The sequence below is a fragment of the Ornithorhynchus anatinus genome, chromosome 12, assembly GCF_004115215.2.
Source record: "Ornithorhynchus anatinus isolate Pmale09 chromosome 12, mOrnAna1.pri.v4, whole genome shotgun sequence".
In the NCBI taxonomy this organism is placed as follows: Eukaryota; Metazoa; Chordata; class Mammalia; order Monotremata; family Ornithorhynchidae; genus Ornithorhynchus; species Ornithorhynchus anatinus.
The window spans coordinates 52,300,541-52,325,422 of record NC_041739.1 but is presented as its reverse complement, the minus strand read 5'-3'; the positions used below and the strand labels follow the sequence as shown (position 1 = coordinate 52,325,422).

Here is a 24,882-nt window from a genome sequence, read left to right as displayed (position 1 = left end):
GGAGACCTACCCTTGACAGTGTTTTCTATCACTTGAGAGGCTAGGAAAGGAGATATTTTTGTGGTAGATTTTTCTCAATTTTTTTCCCTTTTTTCTTTCAAAGTTTTATTGAAATCACCCTGCCAAAATAAATAAATATCTTTAAATTGTGTCTAGTCCTGCTTTGCAAAAGATTTTAATAGAAACTTTTGTATCTCTTGGACATAGGAGGTCCTCTAGAATTTGCATGTCACACTGCCTGTAGTCAAGATAATTAGCATAGTTAAGAGTAGAAGTAATGGTATTTATTAAATGTTTTCTGGGTGAAGAGCACTATACCAACTCCTGGGAAATCTTCCATGCATGAGTGTTAGTCAAACATGGTCCCTGACCCTCAAAGGACTCACAATCTAAGAACTGAAGTAGGGAAGGGGGACTGACCACAGGCATACATAAGGAGAGACGACACGACAAACAAATATATAAAATGAAAGTTAAAAAGCAGCAGGGTACTATGGTTAGAAAAGCAGAGGTTTAGGCTCCTCAGAGTCTATCATTCTCAACGGTAGCCACAGTGACCACCACAGTCCCAGCAGCCACCATGGTCCACACAACATTGTGCATCCCGACTCTGCCCCTTGTCAGCTGTGTGACTGGGGCAAGTCACTTCACTTCTCTGTGCCTCAGTTCCCTCATCTATAAAATGGGGATGAAGACTGTGAGCCTCACGTGGGACAACCTGATGACCCTGTGTCTACCCCAGCACTTAGAACAGTGCTCTGCACTTAGTAAGTGCTTAACAAATACGAACATTATCATTATTATTATTTTGTGGAGCCTTCATGATGTGGTTGCCTCTGGCCTTCTCGCCATAGTTGTGCAAGGCAAGTTTGGATCAAGGCCCCAGGATACTTAGGGCATTCTAGAATGTATACCCACCATTTTCCTTTTTGAGGTAATTCTGCTAAAATGGTGAGGGTTGGTTGTAATTTTCCAGAAAAACTGAATGTCTCAGTTGTCTTTCTGAGCAGGTTTTACATATCAATGAGTATTTAGTTTTGTAGGTGATCTGTGCTATTTGACTATAGGCCATAAAAAACAGACCAAACTTATGTATTTGTCATTTTTTGCTTAGAAAATATAACCTATTCTCTCCATACTATCCCAGTTTACCTTTTTCCAATAAAAGCAGAGGGCACTTTTGAGCAGAACTCTCCCACAAGTTTTAGAGAAAATTCTCATGTCACTTGATCACATAAGAGCCAAAGTGTGTTTCCCATTTTCCCCTTAAAATGAACTCAAAAACAATGGAATGTAGGGATGGAAAGTGTAAGAATTAGAGATTTATGCCATGAAAACTGCAGCTTTGAAAATAAGCCATTATTTCCTCCAATTAATCACCCACAATAACCAGTCATTTAATTTCTCAGCAACACCCTTTTTCTCCTTTTGTGTATATTTCAAATGAATAAGGCAATTAGTTTTCCCTGAAATCAACATCATCACTGCCTAGATAGGGGGGATTGCAAGCAGAAACAGGTGCCCACACTGAGTGCACAGCTTTGTTTACCACTTGTAAAGGGGTGGGCGAGTGTTCGTTCATTAGGGGGACCACTTGAAGTCCACATTCAGGGTCCTTCAATACTTGTTCCCCCGTTGAAATCTGGAATAACTTCTCATACTCTGTTTTTCAGAGAAATGGTCAATGCCTGGTTCGCTGAAAGAGTTCACACCATCCCAGCCTGCAAAGAGGGAGTCAGAGGTCACCCCGAGTCCTCCTCTTGTCCTACACAGCAGACACCCCATTCAGAAATTACTGCCCACGGGACCCCGGTGAGGAAAATTTCTGCCTCTGAGTTCGACAGACCTCTTAGGCCCATCGTGGTCAAGGATTCCATTGGGACGGTGAGCTTCCTCTCTGACTCTGAAAAGAAGGAGCAGATGCCTCTGCAGCCCCCCAGGTTCGGACCGGACGCCGGCGACCAGTGCTCAAGACTGCTGGAATTAGTGAAAGATATTTCCAGTCATTTGGATGTCACGGCCTTATGCCACAAAATCTTCCTTCATATCCACGGGCTCATTTCCGCTGACCGTTATTCCCTCTTCCTGGTCTGTGAGGATAGCTCCAATGAGAAATTTCTCATCAGCCGGCTGTTTGATGTTGCAGAAGGCTCTACGTTGGAAGAAGCGTCCAATAACTGTATCCGATTGGAGTGGAACAAGGGGATTGTGGGCCATGTGGCAGCTCTTGGTCAGCCTTTGAACATCAAAGATGCATATGAGGTAACTATAGACCGTCTGGAAGAAAGAGAATGGGAGCATTGGGTCGAATGGATGGGCCATCGAAAACTATTAAAAGCAAGGGAGTAACTAGAGGGCTAGTCTGCTGGGTAGCGGATATGAAGGCTTTTGCCATATACTGTCATTACTTAGGATTTGATATTAAAGTCAAAAGTGCTTCGCTGGAGCTTGTCAGGGAACAGAAAGTCTTCCTAGTTCTTTGCTCTATCCACTGACCATCCCTTCTGGCAATCTTCAATCCTCTCATCTATATTGGGCAGATCCCAGGGCAACACTGTAGAGAACAGTTCTATGTCAGCAGGGCAATGGACAGTCCATTTGCGATTCATGTCATGTACTAGTAAAGTGTTGCCAGTTTTTCTAAATGGAGAATTAGATTTTCTTTGAGTAGTGGAATGCTTCGAGGAACTGAAGACTATCTTTGCTGTGCACTTTGCCTCTTTAATTTATCCTTTGAGGAACTGGGACAGTCTGGTGTCATCTTCTGCCTAATGGGTCACCAAGGAGCGTTTCTCTACTTGGACCCAAGTGGTTGGTGGGTGCGATAGTGTTATTTCTCAAGGATTCCAGTGCAGAACCTCAAAAGTGAGTGTTGGTTCTCTAGGGGAATAAGCATGAAAATTAGTTGTTACTATCAGCCCAGAGTTCTCATAGGTTAAGAAGTTCAAAGCACAAAGAAAGAAATAGGAAAGTCCGTTTCCTTGGTGCATCAAGGATTCATCATGGATCTAAAGCCTCACTTGTAAACATATCCGGTGCCTTTATCCCACACCAAAGACACAGGTGAGGGTCTTCACCCGTATAAGATAATAGTAGTAATAATACCGATATATAGTAAGTACGAACTAAGCATTTGGGAAGATACAGTGGAAGTACAGTATATGTTGCTTGCTCACAAGGTGCTTGTATTCTAAGGAACAGATTCCTAAAAATATTTACAATAATAAAGAATAATTAGAGAAGCAGTGTGGCTCAGTGGAAAGAGCACGGGCTTGGGAGTCAGAGGTCATAGGTTCTAATCCCTGCTCCGCCACTTGTCAGCTGTGTGCATTTGGGCAAGTCACTTACCTTCTCTGTGCCTCAGTTACCTCATATGTAAAATGGGGATTAAGACTGTGAGCCTCATGTGGGACAACTTGATAACCTTTTAACCCCCCCCAACACTTAGAATAGTGCTTTGCACATAGTAAGCACTTAACAAATACCATCAATATTATTACTATTAATAAATAAATTGAATTTTCATTCTAATTATGTATATAAGCAAACTATGCAGTGATACTCCTCTGACACTCTATTCTCAGACCTCTGCATGACCCTTAAATTTATGTTCAGACAGAGCAATGACTAAATCCATCCCTTGTCAAGAGAAGCTTTTCAGTTCACCAAAATATCCACCATTTAAAACAGCCAGATACAATGTAGCTTAAAGCAGTGTGTCGTAAGAAATGAGCTGCTCTGTACATACATGGTACCAATCAGTATGTATGTGATATATCTCAAGATGTTTGCATATTTTTTAACTTGGCTCTGAGGTTAGGATTTAAATGACGTGGAACTGTGCAAAATGAATGTATTGCTCTCTGTGGTCTCAACAATCTGAATAATTTTTCCTTGTAATAATGATGATAACAATAATTATGGTATTTGTTAAGCATTTACTGTGTGCCAGGCACTGTTCTAAATGCTGGGGAAAATACAAGGTAGTCAGGTTGTCCCATGTGGGGCTCACAGTCACAATCCCCATTTTACAGATGAGGCAACTGAGACATAGAGAAGTGAAGTGACTTGCCCAAGGTCACATAGCAGACAAATGGCAGAGTTGGGATTAGAATCCATAACCTTCTGACTCTCAAGCCTATGCTTTATCCACTACACCCTGCTGCTTCTCTATCTACACTGTAACTCAGACTTTCCCTTTAAAAGCCTCAGAATTGATAGAAACCCTTCCTAAGCATTTTTGTCATCTACAATAGAATGAAATAAAGGCAGAAGAAAATTTCTTTTGTACTCTTTGGAGCCAAACTGTTTTCACTTAGTACTTAACTGAGAGCTAATATTGCCTTTATGGGGGTTGTTAGTAACCTTAGAACTTAATTGTTCCTAACTTTAGGATTAAATTTTACTTTCTTTTAATCATAGGGCCAAAAGAAACTTTGAAAAATTTCACCATCCACAGCAGCATTTATTGAGCTTCCAGTCAATCAGTCAGTAGCATTTATTGAGCACTTACTGTGTGCAGAACACTGTTCTGAGTGCTTCGGAGAGTACAGTATAACAATATAACAGACATGTTCCCTTCCCACAGTGATCTTACAGTCTAAAGGGAGAGACAGACATTATTATAAATTAATTATAGATATGTGCATAAGTGCTGTGGGGCTGGGTTGGAGGAGGATTAAAGGGAGCTAGTCGGGACGACGCAGAAAGCTCCATACTGGAACCTAGAATAGAAATAAAACATGGTCCCTGCTTCAAAGAGCTGTTAGTGGGGAACTGGTCCCATTTTTTTTTAATCCAAGAATGGCAGTGGTTAAAAATTTGTTTAGGACTATGGTGTATAAGTGTACATATTTATCAGTATACCTTAAGACCAAATTCTAGTTAAAAAAAGAAAAATACTTTTAAAACAAATATTGCTAATGGAAATACTTATAAAACCTTGAATATTGCAAGTCTGAAGATGGTTATGCATTTAGACAATTAATGTAATGTATAGACATGAACTATTTAATTTATGAAGTTTTTTTTGAAAGTTCTTTGTTTTAATGAGGTCTTGTATTCAGGTGCTAATAGAGATAGTATTAAGCCATTTTAGCTTCTAAAACATCAATAGGAGTTCAGTGATTATTGCATTATATTATCTCCCTTTATTTTTCAAAATGTCACTCTGTGGTTTTTAGAATCCATGTGTTCAAAAGTGCTGAAAAGTCTAATCCTCAGTCACCATCTTCTAAATATACATCTGGGTGGCAGATGTTACCACATCTGTGCTGGCAGATCTTCGCTGTAGCTCTGCTTCTCTACCTTATGGGCCGCATGATGTCTCTGCTTGCAGAGAGCCATCCCCTTTCTTCTTCTCCTTGCAGACGAATCAGTCAGCTGCTGTTGCTTCCTAGCAGGCAGTGCCTCTGCTGCCTAATGCAGACGTTGGCTTCAGAATGGTCTCTTATTTCTTCGACCTTTTATGTTTGCAGAACCAACACATCAGCTCACCTGACAGCAGCTCTTTCGATATCATGGTGTCATTCCATTTTGCCCACTTGTTGGGAGCACAGCTTCAGTGCTGTTGGAATGGTTGAGGTCATTGAGAGTGATTTTTGTCCAGTTGTTTGATAGAAGAGTGTGGGACAGGCAAAAGACTACTCTGTGTTCCCATTCTCCCACTCTGGCCACCTGCGCAAGAAGAAACATTCACAGGTTCCTGGCTGAATGTTCCCCGAATTAGCCCAAACCTGAAAGGGACTCTTTTTTTAAAAAAGACAGACAAAAGGATTTAAGGCCTCTACCGTTCGGAATCATCGCAATTCAACTCCCCTTCCAGTCTCTGCTGGAGGCCACATTTTCCTCTATTGTCTTATAAAATAAACCTCATTTTTCTTTTGATCATCCTCTTGCTATTTCTGTATATTCCACCATAGTGACTTATTGTGGCTTTCAACTTCATTCAAGCCTCCCCACTTATAATTCTGGGTGTAACTCTGACTAGGCTCCATTTGTTCTTATTTCTGCCAAACTGTTTAGAGAGATTCCAGATTTTTGGATTTGATTGGTTCTTAGACTTTTTTTCAGTTGGGTCCTGCTTAAGCCTGTTGAAGTTACTTTCTCATATTTATTTTCTTTGTCTGCTTGACTTGTCTCCTTAGAGTCCTGAGAACTTTCATCTTTAGCTCAAGTTCTTTGCTCAGCTAAGTTTCTCCCTAATAAGGTTGTCTATCTGCCCACCAGTCCTCTAGAGTGGAAGAATTCATGTTAAAGCTTTGAAAATCTTCATAAAATATTCCTCGGAATGGTTTTGGTTCTCAAATATGAGTCCCAAGCCAAATAATGCTCCTTTCTTTTTTCACACTCTTCCAGCAATTACAGCTTCAGAAGAAAATTGTCTCTGCCTGGGGCGAGGAGGGCGTGGAAGGGTGGTGGGAAGCTGAGTAATCACGATTTTGAAGTCTCATATAAAATGATCCTGAGGATGCTACTCCACTCCCACTCACTTTTCATCGAAAGTCCAGAAGTGACAATGAAGTTGCACTTGGGCAAGTAAAGAATAGATGTGGTTGGTCAGTAGCCGTAATAACCACATCAGGTATAATTTCCAAAAACTGCTAGAGTACTTGGAGGGTAAGAGGACCTTCCTCTCTAGAAAGTGAATTTTCTAAGATTTTTGGATTCAGATGTGTGAGAACGACTAGTTCTATTAATTGCACCTGATCAGAAATAGTGTGATTTACTTTAGTTCTTTGTTTCCTGGAATTTCATCTCTGAGTTTGATTTTCTTTGTCTCGGTACTTTATTCCTCATTCCGTTGCTGAAATAATGTGCCGAACAGTATGTTCTTTATTAACAGTCTGATTGAAACCTACCAGCCAAGCTGGTCTCTGTCTCCTATTAATTGCTGAGGAGCATCGATTCCTAACCATTTGTGTTCCAAGACATGAGGAACTGTCAGAGGAGAGGGAGTGTAGAAAGTTCAAGGACCTCTCCTCCTGACTTCATTGGACCGTGGAACTAAAATGGTTCCAAGTTTGCGATTGTGCCCACATGCATAATGTAATTGAATATGGTGGGCCCAGAATTCTGCAACTCCTCCAGAGGAATTTGGATTGTTTCCCTGGGGGAAATATGGGGCAAGCCACACTTTGTGAATTTTTCCCCGAGAAGCAGGGGAAGCCACAGTCGCTGTGGCTTGAGCCCCATCCCCTAGTGAAGTAATAGAAGATGTCACCAATTCCCAGAAGCTTCTTCCCTGGAAGTTCTGCCTAATCTAGGGGAAACGAATTTTGCCTGTCGCTTAAAGGTAATCTGACCCTGTTGGAAGAATAACAAAGGCCATTGGGGTGTGTTGTGTGGAACCCCAGTTGTAAACTCTGAAATTTAATGCCATTCTGGCATTCCTTAATGCTTAGCACTGGACAGAGGAAGGATTTTTAAATCTCATAGTTCAATTTGGGTAATGTTAAGCTTGTCTCTCCTAAAACAAATTTCCCTCTGGCATGCTCAGATCCCAAACATAACAGCCTTAGTTTGGGAGGAGGAGAAGAGACAAGTGAAATGGTAGCTGAAGATTGCAAAAATGGAAAGCATAAAGTAGTATATACAATGAAAAGCAAGTTGCTTGAGAGAAATTCTTTCCCAAACAACAATTTGTTCTCTTCCTCAAGAACTGTATTGACAGATGTCCAACAGCAACCATCTCCATTTTAAAAAGGAAGGGAAAGAAACAAAGAAGGGATAAATGACTTTCTCAGAAGTACAGTGTGAGTCAGTATCTGAGGTGAGTGCAGAGTTTTTTCAGATCTACTTTCTGCAAAATGCTGTTTATCTGACACATCGTTGACCAGAGACAACTAAGACTGAGGCCTCGAGTGACTACAGAAGTATGGCAGTGGTGTTGGCGTTTGATATCCCTTAATATTAATATAGCCAGTGATCTTTCCAAATCCATGTCCTAATTGTAGAACACCTGAAATCTATACCCTTGCAACTTTCTAGGAGCTCTTGAAATCACACTGTATTTCTGAAATCTTCCCAGTCTCACAGGAAACAGTAAAATGCTGATCCTCTTTCCTCCGCTCTGCCACTGTTTTGAAAACAACTCCAACAAAATACACCACAGTAGGCTTTTCTCAGGATGAACCCAGTTCTTCCACATCTGCAGCATTTGGGGAGGAGCATTAACTTGGTCAAGCCACTAGGGAAATACCTTGGGTGTCACTTCACATGTGCACACTAATGTAGCAGTGTACTAAACTCTCACGAGAGGTCTGAAAGAGCTAATGATGCTCTCAAAGTGCTGACATTCCGGGAAGTAACTTTAGTCACTGGGAGACCTGTACTCAAAATTAATACTTGCTTTTACACATTAATGTGAGTGCATCTTTATCTGCATGACTGTTTTATGTTTGTCTGCACCGATTGTATTTTTATATCACTGCCTCCTTGAGGGCATGATTCATGTTGGTTTAATTCACTCATGTCGAGATGCTTGGGGGTTGGTTTATAATAAATGCCTCTCCACAATGATGATACGTTACTCTACCTGAGTGTTGCCTCCCTCCTTTTCTCTTTCCTTTTTCCTGGGTTTGGACTCAAACCCAGAGTCCCACAACTACTGACCCTGACTTCAATCAAGAGGGTGACATTGCATGGAGGACGTGGTATTTGGTTTGCCAATGATTTCCCAGGCTGGGCACAGACGAAGTCTACAGAAATGTCATGAGAGGCTGGTCTGTGATGCCTCCGAATCAGTTCCAGTGGCGTCTCTGCACAGTCTCAGTATTTCAACTTTAATCACCGATAATGTTGGGGAAGGAAGAAGGCCAGCCAAATAAAGGTTAAATCAGATTGATTTGTTAACTTGGTGATTCAAAGGGCTTGTTTACCCTTTGCCAGATTCAGTATCCCTTCATCTATTTTGGCAGATGCCGAATGGTTGCAGTTTGACAAAGGAAGCAGCCAGGATGGGCATTAAGAGTTGTAGTATGTGAAACTGGGTTTGGAACTTGTGCATTAGTCAGCATTGACTTCAGCCCACCACGGTGGTATGTTTCCCACAGACCTTGTTTGATAAATAATTTCTACCTGTCAAGAAGGATACAGATTTATATATCCATTGTTGCAGGTCATAATGAAAATATTTTCTGTTAGTAACAAGGTAAGCAGAAGGTTAGATTTCGCTAATCTCATAAACCACAAAAGCAAATCAATATTGGAGCAAACAGGTATTTATATATATTTTTTCCCTTGACAGGATCCCAGGTTCAATGCAGAAGTTGACCAGATCACCGGTTACAAGACGCAGAGTATTCTCTGTATGCCAATAAAGAACCACAGGGAGGAGGTAAGTCATTTAGTTCATTCATCTCATATTGTCAGCTAACACTGCATCTTAGTTTCTAGCTCTGGAAGATAATACAAACTACAATCTGTGCAGAAGTTAGTTCAAGTTTGCTGAGTGAACATCGTATCCAAGCCTAATTAGTGACTAATTAGCGACATCACCTTCTACGAAGAAATTAGCAGAACCGCCATGGAGCAGTGAGTGCAGCAGTATGGGGACTTGAGATGCTCTTTAGGGTGGTGAAAGGAAGGGGATCTTCTTGGGGTACCAAGATGCCTTCTCCTGGCCTGACTGGTGATCCTCTTGGCTCCACGGATGGTTCTTTGGTGTATCCTTCCTTTAAGTAAACTTAACCTCAAAACAGGAACTGTGAACTCCAGGTTTTGGATATATCAAAGGTGAAATTTCACACTGTGGAAATAGTTTGCAAGTCAGGGTCATTTTCTGGAAGCTGTCTCTTTACGTTGCTTTGTGCTGGTTTCCTGCCAAATTGTGGAGGAACAAAATGGACAAATTCCCTACTGCTTATTGCTCCATTGTAATATTGAAATTGTGGAGAATCCAAACTAGATTTTCTTAACCTTGAAACAAATTCATAGCACTCGATCATATCTGTTGCCGATTTGTACATTCCAAGCGCTTAGTACAGTGCTCTGCAAATAGTAAATGCTCCATAAATACTAATGAATGAATGAATATGATGAGTATGAGCGATCAGTCAATTGTATTTACTGAGCACTTACTGTGTGCAGAACATTACCAAGCTCTTGGGATAGTACAATATCGATTAATAGATTAAATTATATATTTAAACTGGAATGTTGTAAGCCAGTGTGGTGCCCAGGCTTCCATCCCAAATTAATGTGAAAAACATAGTTACTAACTGATGGCATTAAGGTAGAGTATTTTGTCTCAAGTACCATTGAGGAAGATCATGTGAAAGACCCTAAACATAATGGACATACGCTGGCTCTTTTTTCTTTTATCTTTAAATTTTATAAATTTTGGTAATTTGTCGTGGAACATTAATATGATTTTTGGTTGTTTAGAACATTTTAGGAGAGATCTCTTTTCCAGTCATTATACTGAGTGAAATTGATTATGAAACACATTGTATTTTCCTTTCTGGGCAGTCAGATTGCATGATACACTGTAGCTGATCTTTGATATCTTCAATTTTCATAGTGCCTTTGGGTTGTATATTTCAAGCCTAACATTTGGAAGGAAAGTTTCCACCAGCTCTGTCACGTAATTTGTGCAACAATAACATGTCTCTATCAAAAGACATATGGTATCATTCTCATATTTTTACTGCTAAAATTGATCTAATCAGATGATAATGAGTATTCTGGGGAATAGAAGACAATTCCAAGTATTTCCTTGATTTAGTTCTGTAACCAATCACTGATTTTTCAGTTTACTAGATGATGGGAAGTTCTTTAAACACGAAAGGGTATTTTTATATGTACTCTTGGAAATCAGACACATTAGGGAATAATTAATCATATTCTTCTCAGATAAAATGGTTCCTGTTTGATTTGGCCCCAATGGATTGAACAAACCCGCAACTATCCTTTTATCTTTAGAGAATTTTTTTTTAATGGTTCCAAGTGACATAAAGCAGACCTTTTCAGTTTGGAAATGAAAATAAAACAAAATGAAACATTGACAGATCAGCAAACCAGTCTGAGGAAGAAAGGGGGAGAGGGATTTTAAGTATTACATTTGTACACTAAAATTCTGTCCTTGACCTTGCATCAGTATTGAGGTTCTCACAGGGTATATGGTTTTCAGTCTTGGAAAATAGATTCCACACTCTTACTACAGAGTTCCCCTTGCTATTTTCTAGAATGAGCCTTAATTCAGTGAATTTGCCATCTGTTTTCAGGTTTTTGTTTGTTTTTTTTTTTGATCATCCCAATCACAGTGCCTGATAGCTATGACATTAAGCACTGAGGGAGGCTGTTACAATGAATAATTTGATCATTGTGATTTTTCCATTAAAAAATGAACTGTCTCAGACTGTACATGAAAGGAACCTGAAAATAAATGTGGAATTTTCATCAACGTATTGTGCTAAGAAACAGTGCCATGTCAGGAAGATTGTCCCCACGCCAGCATCTCCAGTAGGTAGTGGGACACCTTTCAGTCATATGAAAATAAGTAATATCAATATAAAGAATTAGCTGATTTGATTCAGGCCCCAGATACTGTTTAGAGATACAATATGATGGTCTTTTCATCAGGTAATTGGTATCGTTATTTTAAAATAGAACAGTTTAACTATTTAAAGTACTATGTTATTATACATAAAATGTAAACACTGTATTTTGAATCTGAGAAAATTAAAGTGGTTGAAGGAGCTTATTTTAGGATGAAAAGAGTTTAATTAGGTAGTTAACTTGTTATTTTATGTCTACCTTCCCATGCCCCCGTTGGAGTGTAAGCTCCTTGTAGGCAGAGAACTTGTCTCATTCTTCAGTTGTACTTTCCCAAGAGCTTGGTATAGTGAACTGCACCCAGTGGACACTGAGTAGTAATAATAATGGTACTAAACATTTATTATGTGTCAAACGCTGTTCTAAGTGCTGGGGTAGATACAGATTAATCAGATCAGATAGTCCCTGCCTCACAGTCTAATACCATAACCACTTTATTAATATCTTGAGTAGGGAGGGGAATGTTGACTTGAGAACGATTGGTGTTTTAATAAGGTTGTCTGTTCTGAGCATTTCATATTCATTTGCTCAACTTATTTTTGGGCAGCTCTCCAGAGTGATGTGCTGTGGGGTTGTTACCCATGGCTTGGAAGATAGTCCTTTTGACTACTGTCAAGGATTGTATACAGTCTCACAGTTTCCACCCGGGGCTTTTAGAATTTAAATATGTAGAATTTAAATGATCTCAAATGAGGGTGAATAGTATAATAAATTCTAAGGAATAGTCTTAAATGTCGTAAAAATGATTACTTAAAGTGTTAAAAACAGAGAAAAGGATCAATATTAGCAGTGTTTGCTTAGTACCTGCTTTATGCTGAGCACTGTACCGAGCCCCAGTTGAAGTTCTGGAGACTATTAAGCACTGTATTGTGAAGTTTAGAGTGACCCATCATCAACTTTTCTCTGTCCAGTGTGGATGTGATACCAGACAACTGTGGGGCTGGCAGTTTTTATTTTAGCCTCATGGGCTTCCTCTGCCTTGGCTCCTGCTACCATGTTCTTTAGTCCTGAAGAGAGGCCTGGGTTCACAGGGACCAGAACGCAATGGCTCTAGTGCAAAGGGTCGGCGGAAGTTCAGTGTTCAGACTCTCAGGTAGATGACCACAAAAAGTCACATATGTTACTGTGTTATGCTGTGGGCCCAGCGTAATCATTGTCCCCAATGGTATTTCTTGAGCACTTACTGTGTATGGAGCACTGTACTAAGCATTTGGGAGAGTACAGTGCAACAGAGTTGGTAGCCTCCAATGAGCTCACTGTCAAGAGAACACATATAATATCACACAACAGAATGTCTGGTATCTGCAAGTGTGGTCACTGCCATCCTCAGAATGGTGTTAGTTGATCTGAATCAGAATGATGAACTGCATTGTATAAAGCAAATTAAACGAGGTGCTGTAAGTGAAGGTGAATTTAAAATGTTAGAGAGCTTTTAGATTGCTGTAAGTTAAAATGAATGCTCAAAGATTCCATACCCAGAAAGAAAGGATTGGATACAGTCTCACAGTTTCCACCCGGGGCTTTTAGAATTTAAATATATATTATCTCAAATGAGGGGTAATGGCACAATAAATTCTAAGGAACAGTCTTAAATGTAGTAAAAATGATTACTTAAAGTGTTAAAAACAGGTAAGCAGAGCTCCTTGTGTTCAGTCAATATTTTTCTCTTATTAGAATTTCTTCACCTGTTGGAAACTGGATGAACTTTTATCCTTTTGTTTCTTCAGGTTGTTGGTGTGGCTCAAGCTATCAATAAGAAATCCGGAAATGGTGGGACATTCACAGAAAAAGATGAAAAGGTACAACAGAGGGTGTATCTCTTTTTGAGTCCGTTTATGGGTGAGCTCTCACTTTATTTGTGCAGTTGGTTGGAACCAACAGTTTTTGATGCTTTTTAAACTGGAAGCAGAAGAAAAAGAATTAGGCCAATGCTTTTGCTGAAGTAAAACAAAAATATACTTACTGTTCAGCCACTTCTACTAGGTCTGTGCCATTGGAGATGAAGGCCTCTTATTGAGAAATCAACCAGGGCAGTTCAGATGATGGACGGGCTCTGTAGGAATCTTGAAAACAGCTGGCTAATGCTGCGGTCATTTTGGTTGCAAATAGTTTTGGTGCATAAAATTCCTGTGGGCATTTCTCAGTGTAACGTACTCATGCCCTCCTAATCACTTGTTACACTCCGTGCCACTGCAGGAACACAACTGATGGTGTGAAAGTGTGAGTGGTGTTGCGTGAATTAGCACCACAATAAATTGCTTCATGCTGGTTCTCGATCTTGAAATCTTTTGTTGGGAGACTCCATGTGTAATCAGTTTCCTTGCCAAATTAAAGTAGGGTCTCTGGAATCGATCAATCTATCAGTGGTATTTATTGACATGAGGATGTGTTCTATCTGTCAGGCATTCTACATGGAACCAGCTGCTCAGGAAGAGCAGGACAAAGTGACTTTTAAATGGTGCTTTAACCATTACAGTATCATTTAACTTGGAACGACTCATACCCCAAATAAGTCTCTCAGAACAGTTTCAAGTTTAGGACCTCGGAGTAGACATCTGAAGTTCCAGAATGATTGTACAGACTTAGCACATAGATGGTGAGGTCTTTGGAGTCATTTCAGTGCTTGGCACATAGTAAATGCTTAACAAATACTGTAATCATTATTATTACTTCAGGCTGAATCAGTTGAAAGATAGGCAGTCACCATCCGAATTAATGTGTGCTTCTGCTCATCACTCACTCCAAGTGCAAACAGTAGTTATTTTGGGAAAGATTTTAAATCTGCTTATATCCATTATTTAGATTTTTTTTTAAATTACCTTTTTTATCTTATGTTTTTTGTGATAGCTTTTCCTTCCCCCAAGTGTGGGGCTCCTCTGAACTGGTGGTCTGAAGGACATTAAAATATTATTCTATTATTTACTTTTGTTTTTGACTTATTTACTTATATTTTTGCATCAGTGTCAGATTATGAGGCTCTTATTCCCCTACCTGACATTTCAGTTGGCACAAGGAATTGAGGACAGTGCATGAGTTCAATCAGTACCAAAACTAGAAGTACCCCAGAATCAATGCTGAATTTTTGTATTTGAATTTTCCCCGTGGTTATTACCTTGTGGGCTAAAATAACACAGTTTGCTGCTCTTTGGATCACAATTGTATTTGTAAAGTGCCTATAAGGCATTAAACTATGTGCTAAGGACTGGGGTAGAAACAGTGTAATCAGACCTGACATAGTCCTTTTCCCACATGAGGTAGTGGAAGCAGGGAACTTCTCCCCATTTGAGAAATCAGGAAACTGAGGTCTAGAAAGGTTAAGTGATGTGCCTAAGGTCACACATCAGGCCATGGCCAGAGCTGAGATAAAAAATCAGATCTCCTGACCTCGAAACCCATCCTTTCTCCCCTAGCCCATGTTGCTTCCCTTATGATTTGTCTTGTTATATATTCAGCTCTTCAAGGGGAGGTTCTTAGACTGAGTTCATTGTGGGCAGGAAATATGTCTGTTATATTGTACTCTCCCAAGCACCTAGTACAGTGCTCTGCACACAGTAAGCACTCGATAAATATAATTGATTGATTATACCTTTCAGTATATTCCCCACATCCCTTCTGAAATGCTTTCCACTCAGTAGATGCTCAACAAGTATTATTATTGATACTGATGAAAATGGGTGTGCCATATATTCTGAATTGACTTTGAATGGTTGCTACTGACTCCTCCCCTCACCCCAGGTTTAAGATTCTAAATCTTCATGTTTAATTCAGATCCCTACACATGTAAGCAATGAGTATTAGGTAGTTCATGGGTGATCATAAGTAAAAATGACAAGCTCAAGTGAATAAATGACTAAATAACAAAAAGTTCCTTGAGTGACATGTGCTGATTTAGCATATCCTAATGGATAGAGCACGGGCCAGGGAATCAAGTTCATGGGTTCTAAAACCAGTTCTGCCCCTTGTCTATTGTTTGACCTTTGGGCAAGCCACTTAATTTCTCTGGACCTCAGTTACCTCATCTGTAAAATGGAGATTGAAACTGTGAGCCCCATATGGGACAGGAACTGTGTCCAACCCAATTTTCTTGTGTCCACGCCACCACTTGGTACAATGCCTGGCCCATAGTAAGCACTTAACAAATACCACAGTTATTATTATTATTAGCCGAAGGGATGACTTGATTGGAAATGGGGAAGGATTGCTGGGGAATACTTTCTTGAGGAAGTGTGTTTGGTTGTGATTTTTTGTTTGTTTTTGTACAGAGGGACTTCGAAGAAGTGGGTGGGCTGTTTGGGTTGACAAAATTGAGTGGGGGGAACACCCCAGATGTGGAAAATGGTCTAAGCAATGGTGGAATCAGAGAGTCAATCAAATAAAAAATCTCTGGATTGGACAGACCAGATATATCAGCAAATAGGAGAACAAACTCTACGGCACTAAGTACTAAGATTTTATTTTAATCAGCAGAGTAATCTATTTGTGAATAAGGCTTGTGTAATATAACACTTGTTTCAATAACGGGATCATCTACAGGTCTTCCATTTCCATGCTTAATTGTACTCCCGGAATTCTGTGTGAAACAGAAAACGGAGAATTGTTCTTTTCAGTATTGTACTTTAAGTGCTTAGAGAGGCAGATTACTCTCTCGGGTCATACAGAACCATTAGTGCATTACAGCTTCAGTGCATCTCTTAATGTCATATTTACTAATAAGAACCTAAGAAAATCTATCCTATAGATTAACTGGACACAAACTGAAATAGACACAGAGCTAATCACTGAACATTGTGCCCTGTTAGTCCTTATGCATAGATCCTCCCTCTAGACTGTAAGCTCATTGTGAGCAGCAAATGTGGCTACCAACTCTGTTGTATTCTACTCTCCCAAGTGATTAGTACACACAGTAAGCGCTTAATAATTACCACAGCTTGATTGATTAATCAGCAATATCCTTAGCCTCACCTTGCATATCCAAAGCCCTGATTCCCCAACAGCCAGTGTAAGTTCTCTTTGGAAAAGAAGGAGGCTCAGAAGTGACCTACTTCAACTGCCCATTGCCCAAAGCTATTTTCCAGTTCCATAACCCTACATCTAAATCAATCCATCATTTGTATTTATTGGGCACTTACTGTGTGCAGAGCACTGTACAAAGCACTTGGGAAGGTACAGTATAACAGAGTTGGTACACACGTTCCCTGCCCACCACGAGATTATAGTCTAGAGGGGGAGAAAGACATTAATATAACCAAATGAGTGTCCTGCTGATGAATTTTACTAACAGTGTGAGGTGTATATAATAGAATTAGTAGACATGGCCCCTGCCTTCAAGAGCTTACAGTTAAATGGAACAAGCAGACTCCAAAATAAAGTAGAGGTAGGAGGAAGCAATAGAGTTTAAAGATACATGTATAGGATATATGTGGTGCTTAGGTGTCACTTAGATTGTGTGTCCATGTGAGACAGGGACCTTGCCTGATCTGATTATTCTGTATCAACTCCAGCGCTTAGCACAGTCCTTGGCACATAGTAAGCACATAATAATAATAATAATAATAATGTTGGTGTTTGCTAAGTGCTTCCTATGTGCCAAGCACTGTTCTAATCGCTGGGGTAGATACAAGGTAATCAGGTTGTCCCACGTGAGGCTCACAGTCTTAATCCCCATTTTACGGATGAGGTAACTGAGGCACAGAGAAGTGGAGTGACTTGCCCACAGTCACACAGCAGACAAGTGGCAGAGCCAGAATTAGAACTCCTGACCTCTGACTCCGAAGCCCGTGCTTTTTCCACTAAGCCATGCTGCTCTTTTAGCAGTCACCTCAGCTATTAGATGACCTATGTGCTGACGTGGGAGGGAGATAAGATGTGCATATCATCCATGTATTTTTGTTTTGTTTTCCTGACTCCTCTTGGAGCTGAGGAATTGGATGAGTAGAAGTCACTATCTTTCAGAGTTTTCAATTTACAAGATTTGCATGGTGCCTGATATAAACTTCATCTTTCTAATACTCAACTTCCTCTTATTTTCAGATTTGTCTGAGTATAAGTCATATGAAACTCCCTCTATACTGTAAGCTCCTTATAGGCAGAGAACATATTTACCAGTTCTGTTATACTGCACTCTCCCAAGCACTCAGAACAATGCTTTGCACACAGTAAATGCTAAATAAATAAGACTGATGGATTGATGAAATGACACCAACTGAAGAGGCAGCCAGTATCCATAAAGTGTGATTACCTCTGTGGGTATGTTTGGTGGAGTTCAATTTGAGTGCCAGTTGTTCATTGACCTTTGTATAGTTGCTGCCAGTTTGACTCAAAGCAAACATTTGTTCTCTCATTTTCCAGATTGCAAGCAATTAGAAACCTTGCTATGGTACTTCATTATCTTCTTCCTAATTAATTATATGTTTTTCAGGATTTTGCTGCTTATCTGGCATTTTGTGGAATCGTTCTTCATAATGCTCAACTGTATGAGACATCCCTGCTTGAAAACAGACGCAACCAGGTACAGCCTGCGAGTCTAAGCAAGGGCCAAAGAGACTGGTAAAAGTCAAATGGGACTTAGTGTGTCCTATGTACTCACGTGGATTTTTTGTCATTTGCTACAGTCTGTCTGTACAGGAATGCCCTGTAGGTCCTCCTAATAGTAAATGAGCCTGAGAAATTGCACCCATTTTCCACTAATAAATCCGGTAATCTCATAAGATAAATGCTGCTATTTTCTCAGGCAAAGGAGAATGGATACAACTCAGCAGGACCATTTCCCAGATTGCTTTGCTGTTTGACTTTCATTCATTCATTCATTCATTCATTCATTCATTCATTCAATTGTATTTATTGAATGCTCTTTGTGTGCAGAGCACTGTACTAAGCACTTGGGAAAGTACAGTACAACAATAAATAACATTCCCTGCCCAAAACGAGCTCACAATCCCAGGGCTGGGGAGACAGACATCAATACAAGTAAATAAAGTAACAGATATGTATATAACTGTGTCCGGAAGATGTATTCCCAAGACATAGGATGAGAAAGTTTGCCTGACTTAGGTTCACAAAGTTAAAAGAATTCGCCCCCATCCCATCTCCTAAAAAAAACTTTGACTTCTGTCAGCCTCTGGCCTGATGTTGTTGGATTCCAAGCTTAGCCATTGATGTATATGGGAATGAGAGAGACCATTCATTCATCTTGCAGGACTGAGAGTGACTGTCAACAACAGCAGATGATACTGAGATGCTACTAAGCTGATACTGAGGGGTTTTGATCACAACTTGTTTAGCATCTTGGTTCTTGTAATTTTTCAAGTTAGATCTCTCTCAGAACTTTCCTACTCCTAGTCCCTTTCTCCCTCCTACAGTACCAACTGTTGTTGGTGATGTGTTATTCTAAACTCCACTCTTTCAAAGGAAAGGACTGGAATACTAGAACTGAGAACTTCCTTTAGTTCCAGGATTCCCTCTTTTAATTCCCCCAGCTTGTACTTACCCAGTGTAACTGTTTAACTTATGTATGGTTTTAATGGTCAGTTATTTGTGTAGTCTTTATCTTTATACAAGCTTTACAATGTCTATACCTACTATATATATATATGTATATACCTACTATATATATATATGTATATGTATATACCTACTATAGAAGCAGCGTGGCTCAGTGGAAAGAGCACGGGCTTTGGAGTCAGAGGTCATGGGTTCGAATCCCGGCTCGGTCACTTGTCAGCTGTGTCTTTGGGCAAGTCACTTAACTTCTCGGTGCCTCAGTTACCTCATCTGTAAAATGGGGATGCAGACTGTGAGCCCCACGTGGGACAACCTGATTCCCCTGTGTCTCCCCCAGTGCTTAGAACAGTGCTCGGCACATAGTAAGCGCTTAACAAATACCAACATTATTATTATTATTATTACTGACTGTAACAAAATGTACTTAATTCACTTTGAACAATGTCATGTGTAGTCCACATCTCAAGGGCACTCAATATATGTTTTTTCTAGACTGTTAGCCTGTTGTTGGATAGGGATTGTCACTATCTTTTGCCGAATTGTACTTTCCAAGCGCAAAGTACAGTGCTTTGCACACAGTAAGCGCCCGATAAATATGATTGAATGAATGAATGAATGGTGAGGAGGGGAAGGAGGAGGTGGAGATATCTTTGCATGCTGCATCTTGAATTGCAGTTCCGTTCATATGTCTCGCTTCACTGGCTTTTCTCTGACATCTCTTTTTCTTTTCTATAAGTAACTCTAGTTACGCTGCCTTTTGAAGCATATTAATGTTGGTATTTGTTAAGCGCTTACTATGTGCAGAGCACTGTTCTAAACGCTGGGGTAGACACAGGGGAATCAGGTTGTTCCACGTGGGGCTCACAGTCTTAATCCCCATTTTACAGATGAGGTAACTGAGGCCCAGAGAAGTGAAGTGACTTGCCCACAGTCACACAGCTAACAAGTGGCAGAGCTGGGATATGAACCCATGACCTCTGACTCCAAAGCCCGGGCTCTTTCCACTGAGCCACACTGCTTCTCTAGTACAATTAGGAAGTACAATTTGGCAAAAAATAGTGACAATCCCTATCCAACAACAGGCTAACAGTCTAGAAAAAGCATATGAACTGAATGATTTGGATCATATCTATTCTTCAGAAAATATTCAGTCTTCTGTACCTCATATTTTTACTTTACTTTTTGGATAGAACTTGGCTAGGGAATTAGGAAAATTTCCTTCAACAAAATGTGTCTGTCTGGTTGTGATGTCTGAAGAAGTCATTTGTGCACATCCTCGCTGCTTACATTAAGCCAAACACACTGTAATGTGTTTTCCTAAGGCAGCATTCTTCAAGAATGTAACTCCTGCTTACTAGGACAGCTGAGTAAATCTTGTTTAAAAAGAAATGGCTAAGTAGCTTTTCATTTTCTGACATATTTGTTTCTATTCTATTATTAATAAAAAGAAAAACATTTCATAGGTGAAATATTGAAAAATGGACCTCTCAGGTCACAACTACACTGCATCAAATACTTGGATTATGGGACAAATATCCAGGTGATTTATACTTGATGCACATACATCTAATTGAACCCCATTAGTTGAGGAAAAGGTCCGAATAACTCTGGGGAGTAGGAAACTGAACTAGGGAACATTTTTTAACAGTGCCAGTCTGGGCTTGGTGTGCCATTTCTCAAAGAAACTCCTTGTGCACATGTCTGTAGCATAAGAATGGATGAATATATCTTAGGGCGAGTTTTTCTTAATGTCATGGTTAGCAAGAATACCATCCCTGTGTTATAGGAGAATTGAATGAACTGGCAAATTGAAGTCCAGTCAGTTTACACACCTGTTTCCATGGGAGGAGGTGATCTGTTTGACCTTGCAGATGGAAAATAATTTTTGAGAAGGATATAATACATTGATGTATTGTTTCATTTCTTCCCAAAACTATTGCAGATGTCATCATAGGGTTTTCATTTTTGTCCAGGTGCTGCTTGACCTTGCTAGCCTGATTTTTGAAGAGCAGCAATCACTGGAAGTCATTCTGAAGAAGATAGCAGCAACAATTATCTCTTTTATGCAGGTGCAGGAGTGCACCATTTTCATAGTGGACGAAGATTGCTCTGTGAGTACTGAGTACGACTCTTGGTTTGTGTTTTAGAGATGCAGGCAGTAACCTGCTTCCTATATAGAATCCACAGTAGCTATTGCCTATTGCAAATCCAGGACTGAAGAATATTAATGGGACATAGTTGCAAATGATTAAAAGCCCAGAGACATCCCAACAATGTTTTTCAATCAGGGACAACTGTAAGATTATGCCTTTCCAAAAATACTTAGTGAATTTTTCCTAGCAAACATTGCGAGACTTTTTTTTTACCCCCTAACTTGGGGTGGTAATTGCCCTTGGGTATTTTCTGAACCTTGCTGGCCCACTGCTTTTGGAATGCAACAAGATCGTCTGAACACAAAGCCAATGATAGCTTACCGGTTGTTTTCCATCAAAATGGCTCATGAGTTAAGTAAGTGGTGACCTTTGGTGGGGGAAGGACTTGACTTGTGGAAGCTATGGTGAGGTAGGTGAGGGCTGGTGAAAGGGCAGGCCATGGTTGGGGGAAGAAAGGATATGAAATGACAGCTGGTCAGGAGAGGGTTGAGAAAGCTGTGGCTGAAGTCTAATAATAATAATTATAATAATTATGGTATTTGTTAAGCGCTTTACTATGTGCCAAGCACTAGAAAGAGATAAGGGGACTGAGGAGAAAACTAGTCAAGGGGAGAGCAAGAAAAGCATGGTCTTGGGTAGAACTGTGCTACCTGGACTCCCTGTTCTTTCTGCAGGCTGATTCTCTTGCTATCTGAGAATTAGGGCTGTCACTATGGTAAGCACAGTTGAGACAATTTCTTGGGTCCCAAACCTCCCGTCTTCACCAAGAATCTGCCTCTGTGCCCTGCGAAAAGAGAAGGTGGGAACAGGCACAGGCCCAAAACACCTGTGTTAATAGTAATAATAAGAGTATTTTTGACAGGTTTTTCCATTATTGCAAGGGAGCAATTAATTTGAAGAAAGTGAGGGTGGAGGATAAGCATTTGTGAGAGAAAATGTAGAACCCAATGGACTTCCCAAAAAAGGGAGGACTTAGAAATTCTGGTGAGGAAAACTTGGTGGAAATGAAGGTGACAGAAGTTGGCATTCTGCGTCCTGGGAATTAAGAAGGTCTGAAAACAATTTTACTCAGTATGGCAACCTGCACCTGACAAAATTTGAGCCTCAGAAACAATAGGAAAAAAGATAATGAAGTTAATTGTCCCTATTTCCTGATTCGGTACTAAGGCTGATCATCTTAAGGTTTTTTTTTCTTTGTGTGTGTGTATTGTTTATACATCCTGACTAAAGAAATCTTGTGCATTTAGTAATACTTATTGGGCATCTACTGAGTCAGAGTACACAGGTAGATGCTTTGGAGAGTGCAATAAAAGTAAAAAACTATTTTTGCTCTCACAGAATTTAATCTCTCATACAATCTTTTCATGATGTTTTTCAGGACTCATTTTCTAGTGTGTTTCACATGAAATTTGAGGAGTTAGAAGATTCTGCTGATGCCTTAAAGAGGTAAAATGTTTTATTCTGAATTGTTCCTCCCCCCATAAAAATGCAGTAATAAATGCATTTGTGTTATTTTTGAAAACATCTTTTCAAGAAATTAACGTTAACATTGTTTTGTAGTATTTCCTTTCTAGTTGTAATTTCTATAAAAAATACATGTAAGCGATATTTTGAGATCTTTGATGTAATTCTGGATTTGTCACTCTGAAAGGATTCACAACACTGGGAAGATCTGGGAAAATAAGCCTTATGGTTATGGTTTCTGGTATAAATCCTAGTTGTATTCATGCTGTCCAAAATAATAATTTGCACAGGGGAGTAAATGTTCTTACATTTCTTTCAGAAACATTTTTTTTAAAATGGCTGTAGTGCAAATTTCTGAATGGAGCCTCCCATCCAAAATGATGGATGAGCCTTGGTCCTCCTCAAATCCAACAGACAATTACTCTCCCCCCATCAAAGCCTTATAAAGGCACATCTCCTCCAAGAAACCTTCCCAGACTAAGCCCACTTTTCCTCATCTCCCACTCCCATCTGCATCACCCTGACTTGCTCCCTTTGCTCTTCCCCCCTCTCAGCCCCACAACTCCTGTATACATATCTGTAATTTTATTGAATTGTATTGATGTGTTTCTCCCCACCTCTGCACTGTAAGCTCGTTGTGAGCAGGGATGTTACTGGTTATTGTGGTATTGTACTTTCCCAGGTGTTTAGTACAGTGCTCTGCACACAGTAAGTGCTCAATAAATACGAATGAGTGAATGGTCCTATATTGTTAGGACTGAGCACCCGGCTAAAGGAATTAAGGAAAGTACTGGTGGCCCATGTAGGATCTCTCTCTCTCTTTGTCCCTCTCTCGTCCTCTTAAGTACTTTTTAGAGTAATTAATGTTTAGAGTGATTTAAAATCACCCTTTTGTTTAGAATTATTTAGAATTAGAGATACAGTAGAGTAATTCTTGGGTTTTGTTCACTAGATAATTCCTACTTTTGAAAGACAGAGGACATGTGGAAATTTGAACATGGTAATATTATTTTTTAAGAAGTTAGCTAATTAATAGGTATTTCTTCATGCTATTTTTTGGGGGAGCAACTAATGAATGAAAGAAGAGCATAATGCAAATTTGGAGTCATTTACTTTTGCCTATTCACTAAGTAAAAACGTCTCTGGGCTTGCACAGGCAGACTGCAGCAGTTTCATTTGATAGTCCGAGGATTTCTCTTTGGGTAACAGCTAAAAAAATTTTGTGCCGTTGTGTAACAGTGACCTCTCCTGGTGATTAGAAATCTGGAAATGGTTTGTGCTTTAGTATTTCATATTAAACTGTTCTTTTCCTTGCTAAAGTGATAAATTCAGACATTCATCAATGAGATATATGAACAAAGCAAATAACATCTTTAATTCACTTACTGTTCCATACACCATAGCAACTTGATAGTAAATCTTAGAGAAGCAAAAAGCAATAATTAAGATATATGGTTAGTGTGTTTGACTATTAAAAATGCTTAAATGCATAACCAATAAATTCATCATTTAGAGTGCTGAAAGAAATCCTGATAATTGATATCAAAGACTTAGTGCTAATTTTCTTTTAATGGTATTTGTTAAGCACTTGGTATGTGCCAGGCACTGGGATAGATGCCAGCTACTCAGGTAAGGCACAGTAATTTACCAAAAGCCTCTTTGAATTGTGAATGGTATTTAATAATTATACCCAGGCTGAGTCTACCACTTCAGTTTTCCCAAAGAACTTTCATGTAAGTTTGTGATGGTTGAGCGAGACTAGCCCCACACCTGAGATAGGGAAACAATCTCTGAAGCTCACGGAACTGGAAGTCGCTCATTCTGAGAATCATCTCCGAAAGGGAAAACTCCCCCACATAAGGTGACAGTGAGTTTCCTGGTGGTCCAACCCGAACAAAGCCAGTCACAGGGGAAGGGAGCTTCTCTTGAAAGACAGAGGACATGTGGAAATTTGAATATGGTAATTTTTTTTTAGTTAGCCAGTTAGTAGGTATTTCTTTGTGCTATTCACCCCCAAACCAACATGTTTACATGAATTTCTCTTTTAATTAAAAAAAATGTCTAAATTACTTTTGACTTCTTAGCTTACCCGAGGAACTTAAGGATACCTGAAAGTAACATAGAAAACTTAATGGCAGATGTTCTAGCAAAAACCATAGAAGCCTCTTGGCAGAGAGTTTTAAGTAAGAATTTTATGGAAGTAGTCCTG

The 24,882-nt window shown here is 39.7% G+C and overlaps 1 protein-coding gene across 3 annotated transcripts in view; it reads left to right on the top strand.

The window, feature by feature from the left end:
- The window catches only part of PDE5A (phosphodiesterase 5A), a 99,605-nt gene that overhangs the window by 25,088 nt on the left and 49,635 nt on the right, over nucleotides 1–24,882 (top strand). For all 3 annotated transcript variants that reach the window (XM_001512530.6, XM_007672989.4, XM_039913742.1), the window contains exons 2-7: nucleotides 1,674–2,262; nucleotides 9,248–9,337; nucleotides 13,284–13,355; nucleotides 17,975–18,064; nucleotides 21,030–21,167; nucleotides 22,588–22,655. In XM_001512530.6, the coding sequence (XP_001512580.4) occupies nucleotides 1,678–2,262; nucleotides 9,248–9,337; nucleotides 13,284–13,355; nucleotides 17,975–18,064; nucleotides 21,030–21,167; nucleotides 22,588–22,655 (1,043 nt within the window). In that variant the 5' untranslated portion in view covers nucleotides 1,674–1,677. The remainder of the gene's footprint in view (nucleotides 1–1,673; nucleotides 2,263–9,247; nucleotides 9,338–13,283; nucleotides 13,356–17,974; nucleotides 18,065–21,029; nucleotides 21,168–22,587; nucleotides 22,656–24,882) is intronic.